Here is an 18,163-nt window from a genome sequence, read left to right on the forward strand (position 1 = left end):
GAAAATGAATGCATCTTAGTATAATGCAAATATATTAAAGAACCATATATGTGTACTATTGAGCATTAACATGTGTTTCAGAGAGCAGAAGATATGACGACTAGTTGCCTATAAGTATTGTAATGGTGCAAAAAGTCAAACTTCAGAGGCATGTTATCATTTATCCTAACCTTTATTGGAATGTACATCCAAGTTTAGTTGCAGGAATCTGAGGGAACGGATGTAAGAACAAAACTGGACAAGAACATCTGAAACAACCACAACCAAATTCACTCTATCTGGATGGCGCAATTTAACTGGATAGTTTTTTTTTAAAGGCCGAAATGAAATAGAGTAACGAGGCTGTTTTTAAAATGTAAGGAGTAAAAAGTACAGATAATTGCGTGAAAATGTAAGGAGTAAAAGTAAAAAGTCGCCTGAAAAATAATGACTCCAGTGAAGTATAGATAACCAAAATTTCTACTTAAGTAAGGTAACGAAGTATTTGTACTTTGTTACTTGACACCTCTGTTAATATTCAATTCTGTCAATGTGTTGAAAAGTAAAACCAGACGAAAAATGCAGGATGGTTGTTGAAATGTTTCTGCATGTGTTGCTTCTCTGGGGTCAGTTGTGTATCTGACTTTAGTGTGACCTTTACCTGCCCCTTGCAACTGTGGCCTGGCTGTCCACTGTGAGGCTGCAACGAGAACCACCACAGACAGACAACACCCATAAGTCCCTCTGGGTTAAATGAGCCGCTATCGAGGGAATTTCCCTCTGACTCGGGCGGGGTCAAAGTTCAAGCTCCCAAAATGAATGACATCACTGAGGCCGATAGAGACTCTGTATCCTAGATATCATTTGTTAGGTGAAGGATTTAATGGATCCTTTAATCTTTATTCTTTCTTGACAATGTCATTTAAAATAATTTGAACAAAGTGGGTGTGAGATGTCTTGGCCCCAGGCATTCCAGTCCACACAAACTGGTCACTGCTAAATTTGTCTTTTTCTTGCCCATGTTGCTAAAACAGGATTGGTCACTGATTTTTTGGGGGATTTTTTTTTTCTGCCTCTGGAACCACAAAGCAATTTGTAACACAGTCAGGGGCAGAGAAAGAAAGAGCTGAGGCGAATAAGAGCATAAAAAATAAAGAGCAGGGAAAGCAGAAGAAGGCGGCACTCGCCGCAGTCTTTTTCTGGCTACTGTTGTTCTTTGTGCTCCACCACACAATAGTCAGCATGAGCACAGCTGGCTTTAGTTAGGGAGGAAACCGTATTTGTCTGCATATGTGTGGGGGGTGAGAGAGATGGAGAAGGGACGAGAAGAATGAAGACAAGGACAGACAGCAGAGCCGATGAAGCGCCGACGAGAGCGTGCAGTACCCACAGGCCGCCAGCAGAGGTCAGTGTGTTTCCATTAAACACGTCAACAGAGGCTTTTAGTCAGCAGTTACTGTAACTATCCTAATGCTCAATTTGTTTTATATACACAGAGAGAGATAACTTTTTAAAAGGAGCTAATGCAACATGCACATAGAAACTATAAGAGAGATACATTAAAAATAGGAGCAGACGTAAAGCATCTACAGGGACACCTAAGCATGCAGAAAAAAGAACCATAACATATTTGGAAAATATTTAGTAACGCCATTTGTCGCCCAATGACAGGTGCAATGGGCTCCAGCCTCCAAAACCCTGAGCAAAGGGGAAGCTGGATGAAAAAAATGGTGAGTGGATTGTGCCGTTTTTTTATGCTGATTTGTCTTGTATACACTAAACATCTGCAAGTCAAGATTGTGTTTTTAATTTGTAATACAAGTGTGAAGAGCTCCAATTTTAGATTTATGCGATACCTTGTCCAACAAATAAGTGTTTTTGTTTTTTTTATTTCTTTGTTTTTTCTTTTCTTGGGTAACTAAACTTTAGGCACAAAGTCCCTGTTGGAGGAAAAGAATGACGTGTTTTATGTCTTGTTTGTTACCAGTACTGCTATTGTTTCCTTTTCTGGTTTGAAAGTAGAATGTAAAAATGAAAAGGAGATCGTGTGACATCTGAAGCGTGTGATATGTATGAAAATGTTGCTCAATAAACATAAAGTTGAAAAAAAAAAATAAAAATAAGAAGTGAGTAGAAGGAGTCTGGAGACCCTGATGAGGCAACTCTGGCAATGAAAACTGACAGAACGGGTAAAAGAATTTGGGACAAATCTGTTTCCTGGCCTTCACCCCCTGACCTTTTGGAAGGCTTTTCTTACAGCACGAATAGAAATGTTTGCTTTACACTGTTCTTTGAATTCCTAGAATATCTAACTCTGTCATAAAACCTCATCTTATTTGCAGAGCTGAACTGTCCATCAATCACAACCTGGCGTTTTCCTCCTCCGGTTGTCTAAAGGGTTAAGGTGCAACAAATGATCACAATAACTGAACATGCATGGATTTTTATTCGATAAACAAACCCATTGTTTGCCTCTTGAAAGACAATATGGTGTTCCAAATGTTAGATATCATCAGAGGTATAGTTTATATTGTTTTGATAGGGCCTTACAGGAAGAAGATGTTTAAATCAGAAGCTGATTATGGTCTGTCTCTGCACTTTGCTCTCTTTGATCCCATTTCCTTTGCACTGTGGCGCTGCTGACCCCCCCTCTTCCTCTCCTGGTGGTCCTCCAGCTGTCCACAGAGGTCAAGAGAAAGACAAACTGTCCAATCGGGAGCTAGTGCAACACAAGGTCAGGGGCCGCAGGTCAGCCGGCAGCATGGGCAATGAAAACTCAAGCCAGCGGTTACATACCACAAAGATAAACTTTACTTTTTTTAGACATCTACGAACTGCGTTTAGTTTAGAAAATTCTAAAATCTAGCCTATATTAATGATCAATTTGAAAATATGTGTAAACAGTTTTTGGGACATAAACAAGATTTTCTTTGTCTATTAAACATCAATCAGTAAAAAGTCTGCTCCAGCTCATGACTTAGTCACCTGCACAGGCTGAATTTGACCTGGACAAATTGTCCTGCTGTATGTCAGCGGTGTATGAAATGGATCCAGCGTGGAGGGAGAGAGATAAAGGCGAAACAGACAAAGAGTTCACAGTAATCTCTGATCAGCGCTGCCACACCCTGACCTACAAAGGTAACCCAACTGCTGGGGGCAACACACACACATACGCGCGTGCACACAAAGCCGGCTGTATCAGATACAGTCGGCTGTAATTCAACACTAGAGACAGAAAGATGGTGGGACGTGATGAGGGATGAGGTGTGTGTGCGTGTGTGTGTGTGTGTGTGTGTGTGTGTGTGTGTGTGTGTGTCCTCTCTGAAGTGGGGCTGACTGCTACCTCACCCCCTCTGGGCTCTATTTGCAGCCTCCCCTTTTTAAATCAAGCTCCAAAATCTTTCTCTCCCTCCCTCTCCTCTCTGAAGATGAGGTTTGTTTCATAAGGTGCCCGGCCGGTTCCACACCTTCCAGTCAGTTCAGTCCACAGGGTTTAAGAGAAAGACTCATGAATCACAGGTTACCAATTCTGCTTATCGTGGGATCGGTTTCTCCCGTCCACAATGATGAGATTTTACATGACACTCAGAAACAATAAAAATCCATGTTATGATAAATGTCTCTGATAATCTTGTCATTGTGCCATTCGCAGATAGGATCTATGATCAGTACCGACCACAGCAGCTGTTGTACAAAAATAATCAAGCTAATTAGGTTTGAGAATAACGCTCTGCGCGCCCAGGAAATGAGCATTTGAAGCCTGAACTTAAGACACGTTTTAGAGAGTCTTCTTCTGTGTCGTGTTTTTCTTTTTTCACCCAAGATATAAAATCAACCAATCAAAGCGAAGTAAATAAGACATCTACTACAGCAGTGTTTAATAGATATAATCTGCACATGATGTACAAGAGAAAGTCACTGGCTGAAACGGAAGAGACCAAGGGGAACATTGTCCGTGTTTGTGGTTTTACGGGTGTTTACCTGTAACCATGGAGGTCGTCAGTCATGTTTTGGACCAGTGAAGATGTCGCAGGTTGATGGATGTGCCCGGGAGGCAGCACTGTGTTCCCACCAAGTAAAGCCTGTTTGTGGTTGGCTTTAGCATCCCATGTGTGGTTCCCATGGCCTCCGACTCTTTTGCGGCGAGGCAGAGTTCCATGAATTGAGATTGGCTGGTAGGAAGCGGCGGGAATTTCTGATGAGCCGCTGCTCTGCCCTGGAAGGACACTGGAGGGTAGAAACAAGAAGTACATATTTAAGAACTTTTTTTTTGAATTTTTTATGAATCTTTGAGTGTTTAAATAATGTATTTCATGATAAAATGCTGTCTTATAAAAGATGGATTGTGAAGCTTTCTTGGAAATGCAACATTTCCTCACATCTGATGCTCACTAAAACATGGTGGACTTAGGCCCCGTTTCCACGTAGCAAAAACGGTGGTGTTTTCATGCGTTTTGGCCGTTCGTTTACACGAAAACGAAGCCCAAAGTCACCAAAAACGGTCATTTCTGAAAACTCCAGCCAAAGTGGAGATTTTCAAAAACTCAGTTTTCACGTTTGCTTGTAAACGGAGGGAAACGGAGATTTAGGCTTCAGAACGTCACATTATGCAACAGAAACGTCACCAGCGTCATGTGTGCGACCTGTGTTTACAATTTGTTTGGACACCGTCAATATTTTCTTGTATTTTACCTGTTTTATATTCTAAAGTCACACTTAAAAGTAACTCCACTTCTCTGTTAAGCCAAACGAAAGACTATCGTTCCGTCTTGGAAGTAACTGGCAGTCCAGGCTGATTTATGGTTCCGCGTTACACCAACGCAGAGCCTACGGCGTAGGGTACGCGGCGATACGCACTGTACGTAGGCTACGCCGTCGATTTAACGCGGAACCATATTATTCAATCTTCACACGTGTCATTTGTTGACGTTTTTTTCCAGAATTCTGATTGGCTAGCATACATTACGCTTCTCGTGACACTGCCCCCTGCAGGTTTGGATGCTCATAGCACCTTAACAGCGTATTTATCCGGGTTCGTGTAAACGAGGATATTTTTCAAAACGTAGAGGGGGAAATATCCGTTTTTGTAAATACCCGGCTATGTGTAAACGTGGCCTCAGTCATGAGTCACAGGTTTCATATTTATTTGCATATATCTGTTTATAAAGCTCTAAGAATTAGTGGTGGTCAAACCTACCCAGGTTTGGTGCTGAGGAGGTCCATGGAGTTGGCAAGAGATGTCTGGAGCCTCCTGGAGGAGCAGTTGCCGTTGGTCGGGGCCCCAAGGGAGGGGCCGGGCACTCCATGGTGGGCAGGGCCTCCAACCAGGTGGTGTGCATGGAGGGACCGGGGCAGACTGGCGAAACGCCCCTCAGCCATCATCCTCAACTCTGGAACAACAAATGCAAGACATCAACAGTCTGAGGGAGATGAGGTGAATCATATCCTAAACTGGCACCACTCAACTGTGGAAAAGTTGCTCTCAGGTTTTCCGTGGAGGAATATACAAATATAACCCGGCAACCCTTCCTACTTCTTTTCCTCTTCAATTCAAAGAAGTAGTCTGGTTCCTCTGGATCCACCCTTGATTCCCAGGGGCAGTACCAACGGTTGCAGATGAAAATGCATCTAGACGCCACTGGATGGGCACCAAACCAACCAGAGGAACTAAGGACGATGTAGCAGAATGGAAACCAGACCAGTATCAACCAAAGACATCTCAATTGGCGTGCAGTAAATAACTGCTGTTGTCTTTGCAGTAAAAACGTGTTGATCTGAAGTGTTACTAACATTTCTGCTGCCGTCTTGGCTGCTTTAATTGGCTCCTGTACGACTGATCACATAAACACAACCCCCTTCATCGTAATTGGTTTGGTACATTCTGCACCAGTGAACATTGATGGGAGGAGTATCCGATTCATTTCATGAGTGAGAATGTTTACAAAGTGAATGGTTGTGGTTGGCCAGGCTAACAAATACACGGATACTTTCAAAAACTCCACTGAGCAAATACGAGAACAAACCTTGAAGAGTGAGAGTTTCTAGAGACGTAATTACAAACATGCTTACAGTATTCTAAGGGCCCGATTTACTAAAGGTTTGCGTGTGTAAACACGTGTGCAAACTTGACAGCACCCGCAAACCAAAGTGCCAGCTGATCTACTAACAGCGTGCAAAGAGGACTGCGTCTCTCAAATGCGCAAAATAGCACACCCAATTCAGTTAGTACTTTTGCCCTGATGAAATATGGGGCGTACCCGCCAGAAATCCTAAATACTGGGAGGGGAAGATGCAAATTGGTCCATTTACCACGCGCAATGAGATTTACCAAGCCTGAAAGTTTTTGCGTGGATTGTGATTGCGTCTGTATTTAATACGTTCGAAAGGAAGGTGCTAATCTCCACATGCAAAAGGAGAAATATTTTATTTGAATGTTAAATCGAGTATTATTCAGCAAAAGGTTGCCACAGGAGGCACATTCATTTTTTTATTTGTGATAATAAATAAATCACGTGTTTTCATGGAGAAAAAAGTGTTTCTCATTGTGCGCCTATACTTGTTCTGCAGTCATACCCTGGTGTTGTGCCGTATTCAGCACCCCTGCCGTGAAAAGCACCCCCCCGTCTGACAAAAATGATATTCTCATTCCGTGTTCTGTTCATGTTCTGTTGTCCATGTTCTGTTTAGCGTCCGGTTTTGTGTTAATGATTCATGTTTAAATGCGCTCATGGATTCGGGTAAAAAAAAAAAAAAACGGGTAAATGGTTATTGATGTCATTAATTAATAGCCTGCTTACTGTGTTGTCTTCCATAATATTTGTAAATATATATAATATAAACTCCTAAGTATGTGTTTGTGTGAGTGTGTACATATAAATATATTGAAGTGTCAGTGTGTTGTTTTTTTTCTTGGTCTACTTATCATTGAATATACGAGGGGGTGCTTTTCACGGCAGGGGTGCTGAATACAACAATTTGCCTCTTCCACTAATATCTCTAACTCCAACTCGTCAAATTTAATTTTGCGCTTGCGACTATATCCTGCTTTCCATCCACTCTCCATGGTGCAAAGTTTGCGCCGCAAACCGTAAGACGCGCAACACCTCATTTAAATACTGAGGTTTGCACCTGTTATCAATTGCGCACGCAATCTTAGTTGATCATCCGCAAAACACACAACAACAGCACGCGCAAACTTTTTCAGTGCACACGCAATTTAGTACTCTTTATTTAGAATCTTAGTAAATCGGGCCCTAAGACATTTACTTATGTTACCATGGAAACACAGACGGTTCAGCTGTAATATTCTGTAACACAATGCTCTGATGAAATATCACGATACACAATAAAGGAGCATCGGGACAACAACTGCCACAGCCAGATACAAGGTCACCACCAAGGTCACATGGACATATTCTCACACACTTTCAAGAGATCCAAATACAAACAATAACGTCCCCTGAAGGATGAGATACGGTCATTATGTTTTACAAGAAATGGTACCTACCAAGCCTATAAATACTCAAAATATGTTACTGATCTTTCCAAAATTTCCATGTCTGCAAACATACAACAACAACAGCAACAACAACAACACAATCACATTAAAAATTAGTCTGTTATTTTCCAAGTGCAATACAGTCACACACTAAATATATCTGGTTAATCAGATGGAACCTAAGGGCCTGAGATGCACATCTAAATGTTAAATTACGCACAGTTGTGAGCGTTGTGACAGCAGAAGGGAAAGAGAGAACAGACGGAAAAAAATCATCAAAGGTGTCCTCTTTATTTTTGTCTGAACAGGCTCTTTGCTGTCCGGCTCAACATCCGTTACAAAGAAGAAATTCACCGCAATTTTCAACTATAATGCTGTGTATCACTTGTTTCCCTGATATTGTGCAGCTGTAGTTTCCAGTGTGAGACTGAGCAGTTCACCTCATATACTGTATCCCATAATGCAATGGGCCAGTCATAGTGACCACGTAATTATGATCCTTTACAGCAGCATACTTTCCACTAACTACTATCATCTACTGTGATAAAAATGCATCCATCCATCCATCCATCCATCCATCCATCCATCCATCCATCCATCCATCCATCCATCCATCCATCCATCCATCCATCCATCCATCCATCCATCCATCCATCCATCCATCCATCCATCCATCCATCCATCCATCTAAAGCTGGTTTGGGGAAAAATGCTTCAAAATAAAAGAGAGGAGCAAAAGATTTACCTTAGAAGAGCAAATCTGAATCCATGGAAAACCAAAAGTCCATGTTCCACTAAAACATGGAAAGAAGGAACATAAACTTCCCAATAAACCATGATAAGTTCATATCTTTTTCAAACTATTTGGACAAGTATAAACAAAAAGTACTCATAAATTGTGAATGATGAATAAAACAGAAACACCAACACTCAAAACAAAAATGTGTCAGTTTACATTAGAGGATGCTTGTAGATATCTGACTCAGCAGGGTAGTCAATCATTTTAGTGTCTGATAATTTTACTTCAACTATTTAAACACATTACTGGGAACAGCATCAATGTTTTTAGAGATGCCTCAGTGTTTGTTTATAGCAACACTATCATACCATTACGAAATTCTTAAAATACTTCACATTAAGCCAATCTCTTTAAAACCAGCTTCCACTCTACACTTATGATAAAGTGTGAAAAAAAATATTTGCACTTTGCTCCAACAAGCTCTATTTTCCCTGATGTCTGATGACACATATGCACGGATATAAATACACAGTGATGAACAAGACAGATAGGCTGGTAGGGTTGCGAAAACAGTGGGCCCGGTTGCCATAAATTCCCCTGCTGCGTGATGAGCGGACAGCGTGCCATCATCGGCTCTGAATCACTCACCGTGCAGCAGTTAGTCATACTGTACAAACTAAAATATCACAACATGATAGATGGGTTTGGCATGCTGCTTTCAATGGAGCCTCCTAATCTCATCAAAGCCAAGAATCTGGTCTCAGCAACCACACTGGTTGTTATTGTGACTCTGGGTCACCAGGCTGATGGTAATCAGGTGAAGTACGCCGCTGAGTACGGTGTTGCCGGCGTGCCAGATGCAGTCGGCCCAGCCGTGTTTAGACCCGAGGGGATCAATGTGGTTACTTAATTGCAAACACAGAGGATCGTTGTTTTCAGAAAACTAAATGCTTTGACCAATTTTTACTGGTTGGAGGCTCAAATGTTTATGTAATTCAACGACTTCTTTGAAAATGTTCAGATTAATTTAGATTAGGCCAGCGACACGTGTGAAGCCTGAATCAACTTTGGACAAACTTAACTGGGGGAAAAGCTATGCTGTGCAGAAAAAGTCAAAGCTTTCACACAGCTATGTGATGAAAATCAACAATATATCCAGAAATGTTATTAGCAAGAAGTCAAGAATTTAACACTCCCTCGGCCAAATTTTGCCAGAAGTAAAATGAGACACTGGATATCTGACCTTGATTGTCTCTGTACAGTAAAAGACCGTAGTAACATAACTGTCGATTAGTCGAGTTAGCTGTCAGTAAAAATATCAATTAAATGGATTTTGTTCACATTTATGTGGATATGTGAAATCAGGAGCTGAGGTGCAGTCATGATCAGATAAAAATGTGGAACACACTGCCAACTGAGATAAAAACAACTCAAGATTTTAAGGTTTTTACTAAAAATGTCAAAGACTGGTTGAAGCAAAATCAGAAATGTACGCATTTTTAATCACCTGTAACCGCTAATAGGGTGCTCTCTTGCAAGCTGAGAATTGTAAATAGGATATAGCTTTGCATGTTGAAAATTGAATGTATTTTTGTATTCTTTTTCTCCTTTCTTTCGTTTTCTTTTACTAAAAGTCTAACTAGGGACAGGAGATGGAAACTAGCAATAGCTATAATCTCTGTATGCAGAACATCAGTCACATTGGCTTGTTTGTAATGAGTGAATGTGATCACATGTAAACCTGCATTGTCCCTATTAAATAAAATAAATTAAAAAAAAAATTAAAAAGGTGGCTGAAAACATAATCAACTGCTCTTACAATCAATAGGCACATGGAAATTGCATTATTCGCTTAATTTTAGGAAGCATCATTTTGTTCTTCCCTCCCAAAAAGCTTTTTTTGCATATTGTTGACGGCGCTATGACCCACTCAAGTGTGAAGAAACCATCTCAGTGGACTTCAAGGTAGAAGCAAATAAGAGACAAAAAAAAATGGGACTGTGACCAAACAAAGGAGCAAATCTTAAACCGCGTCCTAAAAGTAACGTAACCTCCGTGCCTATAAAGGGTAGCAACTGAGCAAAGAAAAAATGAAGAAAGTTTCTTTGTGCTGCTTTTACATTTAAATGATTTAACAGAAAGACTAACCACCCTCGAGAAGAGGGCTGCATTATTTACTACACAAGACTTCTTTCTTGAAAGCATGAATGTCACCGTTTAGAGATGCAACAGTTCACTTTTTTGGGGATCTAATCCAATTCCAATATGCACTTCCTCATAGATCTGTGATTCCGATGTCAAAACGACATTGTTGATGTTGCTGATTCTTTATTAAATTGAATATTTGCAATATAGCTGCAATAAATGAGAAAAAACTAAAGTTCTATATCATCCAACGCTTTAAATAAGTTAAAAACACCAATGCTTCTTCTGAAAAAAAAGAAATCAACAAGGGCTTTTTCAACAATAATACCTAAAAGTTTGAAATTTGTTTTGATTTTCCACTTCATTTTACTCTTTTAAAATCGGCGTCATCATTCCGACATACGATCAGTATGTATCAGCCAAGAAGCTGATACTTGATCAGATCCAGTCCCGTTTCCATCTAACCACCTACAGTGGATCAGATTTTATTACAAACACTAAAAGAACTTAATTATATAACTGTAAATGGTAGGAAACCACAAACTCTTTTAACGAGTCCACAGATAAATCAAAGCCCGACTAGACCAAAGAGAAATTTACGAGTTCATCACTTTTGCACTTCACACATCTGTTCTGCTTAAATGCAAAAGTTCATGAGAAGAAACAGATGGCATTAATTGAATGGCAAACTAAGTACTCGATCCTGAATCTTCAACTAGAATGAACTGAATCTACTTGAGTACAAATGTTGGATTGTATAAAATCCAGCAGCTCCCATGTGCTAGACATCTTTTTCAGGCCACTCGTTTCCTTCTCTTCTGCTGTAGAAGCGAGTGATGCACTTAACACACAAATAAAGCCAGCAAGAAAGGAAATGAGAGAACATTTATAACCTTCAGCTGTGAGAGAGATGTTTCTCATATTAATTGGCGAAGGCGACAAGCGGGACCTGTTGAAACTGGAAAGCATCCTCCACACTGGATACAAATGAGAGAGGAAAAATATCTGACATTTGGCTGAAGACTCAAAGAGTGTTGGATGTTGGGGGAGTGTGTGCGCTTTGTCGGCCTTAAATCTGTTTCGAAATAGAACAAAACACAAAGTAGACTCAAAGCAGGGGGTCAGCGAGTCATCGGCTCGTAATGATGAGCGTCCATAAAAATGCAAATACAGCTTTAGAGAAGGGAACAGCTGGCTGGTTCAGGGCTCTTCAGTGTGACAAGAGAAGTCTTTAGACACACACACACACACACACACGAGAAAACACTGTAAAATAAGTACTAAGGCATGCTGGGTCAGAGTGGATTCTTTTGGGGGAGAGGACGACTACAGGAGGTGCACCTATTATAGGACCCTGAGGGATTTGGCTGTGTGTGTGTGTGCACGTGTGTGTGTGTGTGTGTGTGTGGCCCCGGCCATCTGCTAGACACACAACCTCCCCGGCCGTGGAGAAAGGACCCACTCCCCCCGAGAGAAAAGACAAACACACCGCACTTGCACACATGAATACTTTGTCGATCAAGCCATTAAATAAATTATTCAAACTGTCTCTCTATTTTAACTTCTCCTCTCAGCATCCTCCCCATCTCCTCCTCCAATGCCATTTATCCCACATTCCTAACTTATTTAAGTCACACCCCTCCGCTTCTGACTCCATCCCCGCTCATTCATCTTTCCCTTTCTCTTTCATTGTTTGGACGCTCTCCACACAGACGTCCTCCTGCTGTCTGTCCATCATGATGTCAGCTCTTCTTTAGCCTCATTACTTTGTTTCCTTCTTCCTTTATCCCCCCCACCACTCAAAATAATACACTTTACTCTGCCCCCTCCACCCTCCACCCTCCTTTTGCTCCCTCACAGCCTCCTGCTCTCCTCCAACAGCTGTTCATCAACAGGTCATGTCGCTCTACATCTCTCTCTCTCTTTCTCACACACACACACACTCACACACACTGGTGTGTGGTGGTATTTCCCCAAGTTTGTTGTCGGCTATATTAACACATAATCCTTCCATTAAGCAAATAATGAAAGGGGAGCGTATTTTCGACATCCTCCCACATTTGAAAGTGTGCTTGTGGGTTTGGCCCATCTATAGGTGGATGCCACCCGCATGAAGCATGAGTGCTTTCTCTGAGCTAGAACTCTGTGTGAAATAATCTTCTGGAATAATCTTTGATGGCAGCTTAACTGGAACAGCTGAAACCCTGCACTGTAGATGTTTTTAAGATAAACATGAAAAGTGGCCTTTTTAGCACTCAGGTGCATGAAAGCAAAGCTCAGCTTAAAAGGGGGTATAACAAAAATACAATAATGATATTGCTTTAAAAAAAAAAGAAAAAAAAAGAGGCTTTTATATGGGTGTAGGTGGGTTTTTGTTTTCTCTTTTTTAACCAGATGCAAGCTTAGTATCGGCAGCATTTGTGTGTGTTAATTTAAACTGAAACAGCGAAGACAGGGGTTTATCAAACTAACAGAAAAGTAAATAAACAAAGTAGCTGTTAAGCATCTGTGGTGCTTTAATAAACAGATTGGGCCATAAATAGCAATGAGTACCAAAAGCCTGCAACTGTCCTTTAAGGGTTATTTAAATTAATAATTAAGGATTTTAACTTTGAAAAAGTGTACCATACCACTGGTTTTGGTTCCCTAACAGAAGACAAAAAAAATGTCACGGTACGCTTATTTTGTTTCTACGACGGAGTATTAGGGCCAAACAAAAAACAAAAAAAGGAAATTACGAGAATAAAGTCATAATGTAATGAGAATAAAGTCGTAAAATTATGAGAATAAAGTCATAATATTACGAGAATAAAGTCGTAATATTACGAGAATAAAGTCGTAATATTACGAGAATAAAGTTGTAATATATTATAAATATATAAATATAACTTCACAAGATGCTCAATATTCTTCATTTTAACACAGGGAGAAGACTGCTCTTCCTGTTAGAGTTCTCATAAATTACCACTTTATTTTCATAATATTATGACTTTATTCTCATAAATTACCACTTTATTCATTACGACTTTATTCTCGGAATTTTACGACTTTATTCTCTGAATTTTACGACTTTATTCTCGTAATATTACGACTTTATTCTCATAATATTACGACTTTATTCTCATAATATTACGACTTTATTCATTACGACTTTATTCTCGTAATATTACGACTTTATTCTTGCAACATTACGACTTTATTCTCGTAATGTTACGACTTTATTCTCGTAATTTTACGACTTTATTCTCGTAATATTACGACTTTATTCTATTACGACTTTATTCTCACAGAACAGATCACACCTTGTTTTTCCAGGAAATGACTGATCTCGGGTTTATTTACCATCATAGTTCCAGTTGCAACTAAGTTAAATGACAAGATTGGAGGATCTCCATGATATTATACCATTTCTGCTGAAGAGAAGAAGCTGATCTTGTTTGAGAAAAGGCTTCAAAATAATGCATCCTGTGTTTATCTCCATGTCACACATGACAAATGATCTTTCTTCCATCAGTCGACTGACTGAAGTGTTTCTGGCCCCACAGTAACCATCCCACTTGATCTGGTGACAGAAGGGTTCCAAAGACCAGAACCAGTACGCTTATTTTAGCATGGTGATTTTCACACTGGATAGGGCGGCGCTGCTTGGCGGAAACAAGTTATTATTCTCACCGTACATCAAACTGCCAGTCCAACTGACAACATTGATGCAATTTTTCACAGAGTGAACCGATGAGCTTGTGGCTGGAGATTTAAACATGCAGTCCCACAGACTTGAACCAGACTTCAAAGCAAACTTTCACATTTAAATCTATGGGAGGGGGGGGGGGGGGGGGGGGTAAACAGCAGCTTGACATATCAATGGACTCCTGCCAATGGCTACGATGCATTTCCTTCACAATGGTGTAACAGACAAAACATTCTGAAGCGAACTTTGCTTTTGTGACCAAGGCTGCTGAAGACCTTGAGGCGGGAACTCACAGACACAAACACAAGGCTTTTGGAAAAGAAACAAGTGTAGATTAACAGGAAGAGGAAATGGAAGAATAAACATTTAAGTGATAGAAAACGATGACTCAACAAAACAAATGTGTCTTTCTTTCTTATCTTTTCCCTCTATGCTTCATGAGATCATCGTCTGAGCTTTCGCCCTCTGACGTTCGTTAACTTAATAAATTCACCCAATATTAGAGGCACAGTTTGATGGTGGGATCTGTTATAGCTCTGAATACACATCCATCCGACAGCACTTGGGTTAATCCCCTCAGAGTTGTGGCTTTAAAAATTGGGCTTTTGAGGGAGCAGCGGGGATTCATGAGGTTCGATTAGTCCCGTTTAATTTACTTGGACTACATGCGTGCGTTTGGGACTGAGGCTCTGATGAAGGGAACTGTCCAGATCGTCAGATTTATAAAATTCAAAAAGGGCATCAAAATTCTTGCAAACCCTTTTTGCACAGCAATATATTTTCATTTCTTGCGGGTAAATGCCTCATACTGCAGCAGTGGTCTGTCATTACACACAAACAGACACACAATAGGGAGGAAGAACACAAACATCCACATGCCTGGGAATGAGAGGTTTCCTCTAGTTGGCTTAAAGTGTCTTCCTGCTATGAACACACACACACACACACACACACACACACACACACACACACACACACACACACACACACACACACAAACACACACACACACACACACACACACACACACACACACACACACACACAGTGCACAGGCAAAACCAGGCCAGAAGTGAACAATGGGAACAAGGGTCACATGACTGCTGTGTAGAGACCGTCTTTGTTGGAGAAAGAGAGAGGTGTCCTACTGCGCTCTTCTGTGCGTGGGCCCACCAGCATGTACATATGTGTGTGTGAAGGCTGTGTGTAACATGTTAATGAGGCTGTTATTAAATGCCACAGCAGTAGCTGCCATTTCATACTTCTGAATCTGTGTGTTTGTCAATCTCTCGCTTTCTCACACATTCACACCTAAAAGCCCTCAGCGTGTGCTCTTGTCTTGTGTGTCTGCACAGAATGTGGTGAAATGCGATGTCTATAGCCACTGATGACCCCTCCCCAGAGCCAGTCAGTCAAACACAGTCAGCTGGCAAGCATTCAGATTTAGTCATTTTTCTGTAGTTCGGCTACCTAAGCTTGTAGTAGCATTATAATATATATATACATGTATATATGTAAATTATTATGTAAAAGTAATAATTAAATGTCAACTAGGGGTTTGGTGGCAGGGAATTGTCAGGTTCCATTTTCTACAACTGCACAACAGTTGCTGGAAAAGATATAAAGTTAACAACATTTGTAGTTTGTTATGCATGTACGATAAACCTTTGGTAATCAAAGCTGATAGGGCGTGATAAATCAGAAAAGGACAGGAAGTCACTAATAAAACCCAAATACAGCATCATGTCTGTTAGTTTTCAAAACACACTTTCTGCCAACAGGAATTTTAATACGTAATATTCACTTCATTTGAATTCAAAATACTTCATTATTCTCCAAAGGGACATTAAGTAATATGAATCCAAAGGTGTTAAAGGAGCAAAAGTACTAAGTTGTTTAGAGTTTGAAGAGGAGAAAGAGTTAAACAAAATCCAGACGGTGATTAGTTTAATTTACCTTAATAACTGAACACAAGTGAAAACATTTAGCTTTTTTCTGAGTTAATTACACCATGAAAGTGCCTTTAGAAAATCACAGCTCGTATTTTTAAATGTGTGCATTCTGTAGAGGTTCAAAAACATGTTTTAAATTTAACTCTTACCACAGCCAAACTGGCTGTGCATCATATTTCCTGTCCATCATGCTAACAGCTACGCCACGCTAAAACATGACATCATATATGTACACTGATTAACTGAAAAGTTCAGCTGTATATTTGATAAAAAAGAAGTTGGAGTTTTAGGGTTGTAAATATTAAAAGCACTTAGAAACCTTTCACAGAAAGCTCACCATTTCATGATGGCGAGTTGCTCTAGACTAGAGGAACCTCAATATTCAGTCGCCCACACAAACAGCAAAGAACATTTGTGCCACATTTGGCTCTACAACACATGTCAAAGCCAGATGTTTGCTCCATTCATGATCTTTTGGGGCACATCTGGCCGACGTAGCACTTACAAGTGCCGTAACTGTGCCATGAACTCCAAAAGCCTCCCAATCTAGGCCCAAATATGTCTACTATCTGGCTCCTATCTGAACTTACTGTACATTTTGACATACATCCATAAAAAGTGCACCATCTTCTCGTGTCGCTACCTTGAACATGTCCAAATCAACTTTTTATTAAATAGCGGCTTGTAAAGACCAGCAAGTCAAATAATGCTGGTAGCCCGATGAAATATCATCCAGTAAAAGTACATAGACGTAATAAATAGCCCAGCACATGCAACACTGTCACATTAAAACCTGAGCTCTGTAAATCTGACACATCTGATGCAGCTCAGTGTTAATTTGAAGCTGAATTTCTCTGGTTTGATTCATCTAGTCTGACCTTTAGAAATGAAACTGACTATTTGAAATAACCTGCTGCACGTATGTGTTTATTAGTACAGCACACACTCGCACAAACGCACACATAGGTGTGTGTCATGCCCTCGTGGGTGGCGTGCTGTTTAAAGATGTATTCTCGTAAGGTCAGAGTTTCTGGTTTAAGAGCAGTCGCTCAGCCTGTCACAGTAATCCTCAGCCAGACAGTAAGGAGCTGTTTGGTAAATGCCCCATGTTTGTTGCACAAGTTTAAGGAGCACTGTCTTCGATGAACAGATAAGGATGGAATTGTATCATATTTTTGTTTATCTATACGGGGGAAAAAAACAAATCAACCTTTAACAATTATGCCAAGACAAACAACATTTACTGACTAAAAATACTCAAACAAGAAAAAAGCAAATAAAGGAACGATGTTGATCTTATCTGTCATATTTGACTTAATTATTTCCTGCTGGGCTTTTCCACAGCGCAACACCAACCATCCCAACAACCACAGTTACACCCAGTGCCTTGGGGATGGCAACCTCTTGCTCAAAAAAAATCCCAGAGTAAATGTAACTCACTGCAAGCTGTAAACAGTTCAGCCAGGGATGGAGGGAATGGACAAGGAAGAGGCAAATGTAAACATGAGCCAAAGAAAAATAAAAAAGGTCAATTCAGATTTTTTTTTTAACCAGCTTTATATGAATAAAAATAAAGATAAAAGAAAAATGCATTCAGGGGAGGACATTGCTATGAAAGTAGCTGTCTGCACTGCCGTCAACATCTACATTCACACATTTCTATACACATGCATTGCATGAAAGTTCCCTCTCATGATCTTATCCGTTCTTACCTGTCACCGTGACCTCTTCCCCTCTTCGTGATCGCTTCTCTTCTTTAGCGCTTAGTCTTGTGTGCTCTGATCAAACTTATTTCCTCTCATTCTTTGACTCACTTACTGACTTCTGACCGGCTGAAAGTCTCTACACTCACGCTCCTTCACACAGGCAAGAACAAGTAGCGCTGCACAATCACAAGCCCAGCCCTCTCCCTCCTCTTTCTCTCTCTGGGGAGTGATTTGTGATTACCCAGCCCCTCCTTCTGCTCTTCTGCAAGATGGGGGAGTTTTTTTTTTCTTTTTTAAAGCCAAGTTGCCCCCCCCCCCCCAAACTTCTGCCTCCAAGCACTGAACAAAACTCCCTGCCCTCTTCCCTGCTGCCTCCCCCCCACATCTTCTCTCATCTATGTGTTTCCCGCACAGCCTCATATTTCATGCTCCAAGTCCTTTTGTTTGGCACCTATTA

At 40.6% G+C, this 18,163-nt stretch overlaps 1 protein-coding gene across 1 annotated transcript in view; it reads right to left on the reverse strand.

Annotated features, from left to right (window-relative positions):
- Window positions 1–17,876, reverse strand: part of bcar3 (BCAR3 adaptor protein, NSP family member) — a 53,592-nt gene extending 35,716 nt beyond the window's left edge. The window contains exons 1-3 of the mRNA XM_061738607.1: window positions 17,713–17,876; window positions 5,177–5,369; window positions 3,961–4,206 (exon numbers count right to left, since the gene is read on the reverse strand). Coding sequence (XP_061594591.1) covers window positions 3,961–4,206; window positions 5,177–5,361 — 431 coding nt within the window. The 5' untranslated portion in view covers window positions 5,362–5,369; window positions 17,713–17,876. The remainder of the gene's footprint in view (window positions 1–3,960; window positions 4,207–5,176; window positions 5,370–17,712) is intronic.
- Window positions 17,877–18,163: the final 287 nt, after the last annotated feature.

Source organism: Cololabis saira, chromosome 13, assembly GCF_033807715.1.
Source record: "Cololabis saira isolate AMF1-May2022 chromosome 13, fColSai1.1, whole genome shotgun sequence".
Lineage (NCBI taxonomy): Eukaryota > Metazoa > Chordata > Actinopteri > Beloniformes > Belonidae > Cololabis > Cololabis saira.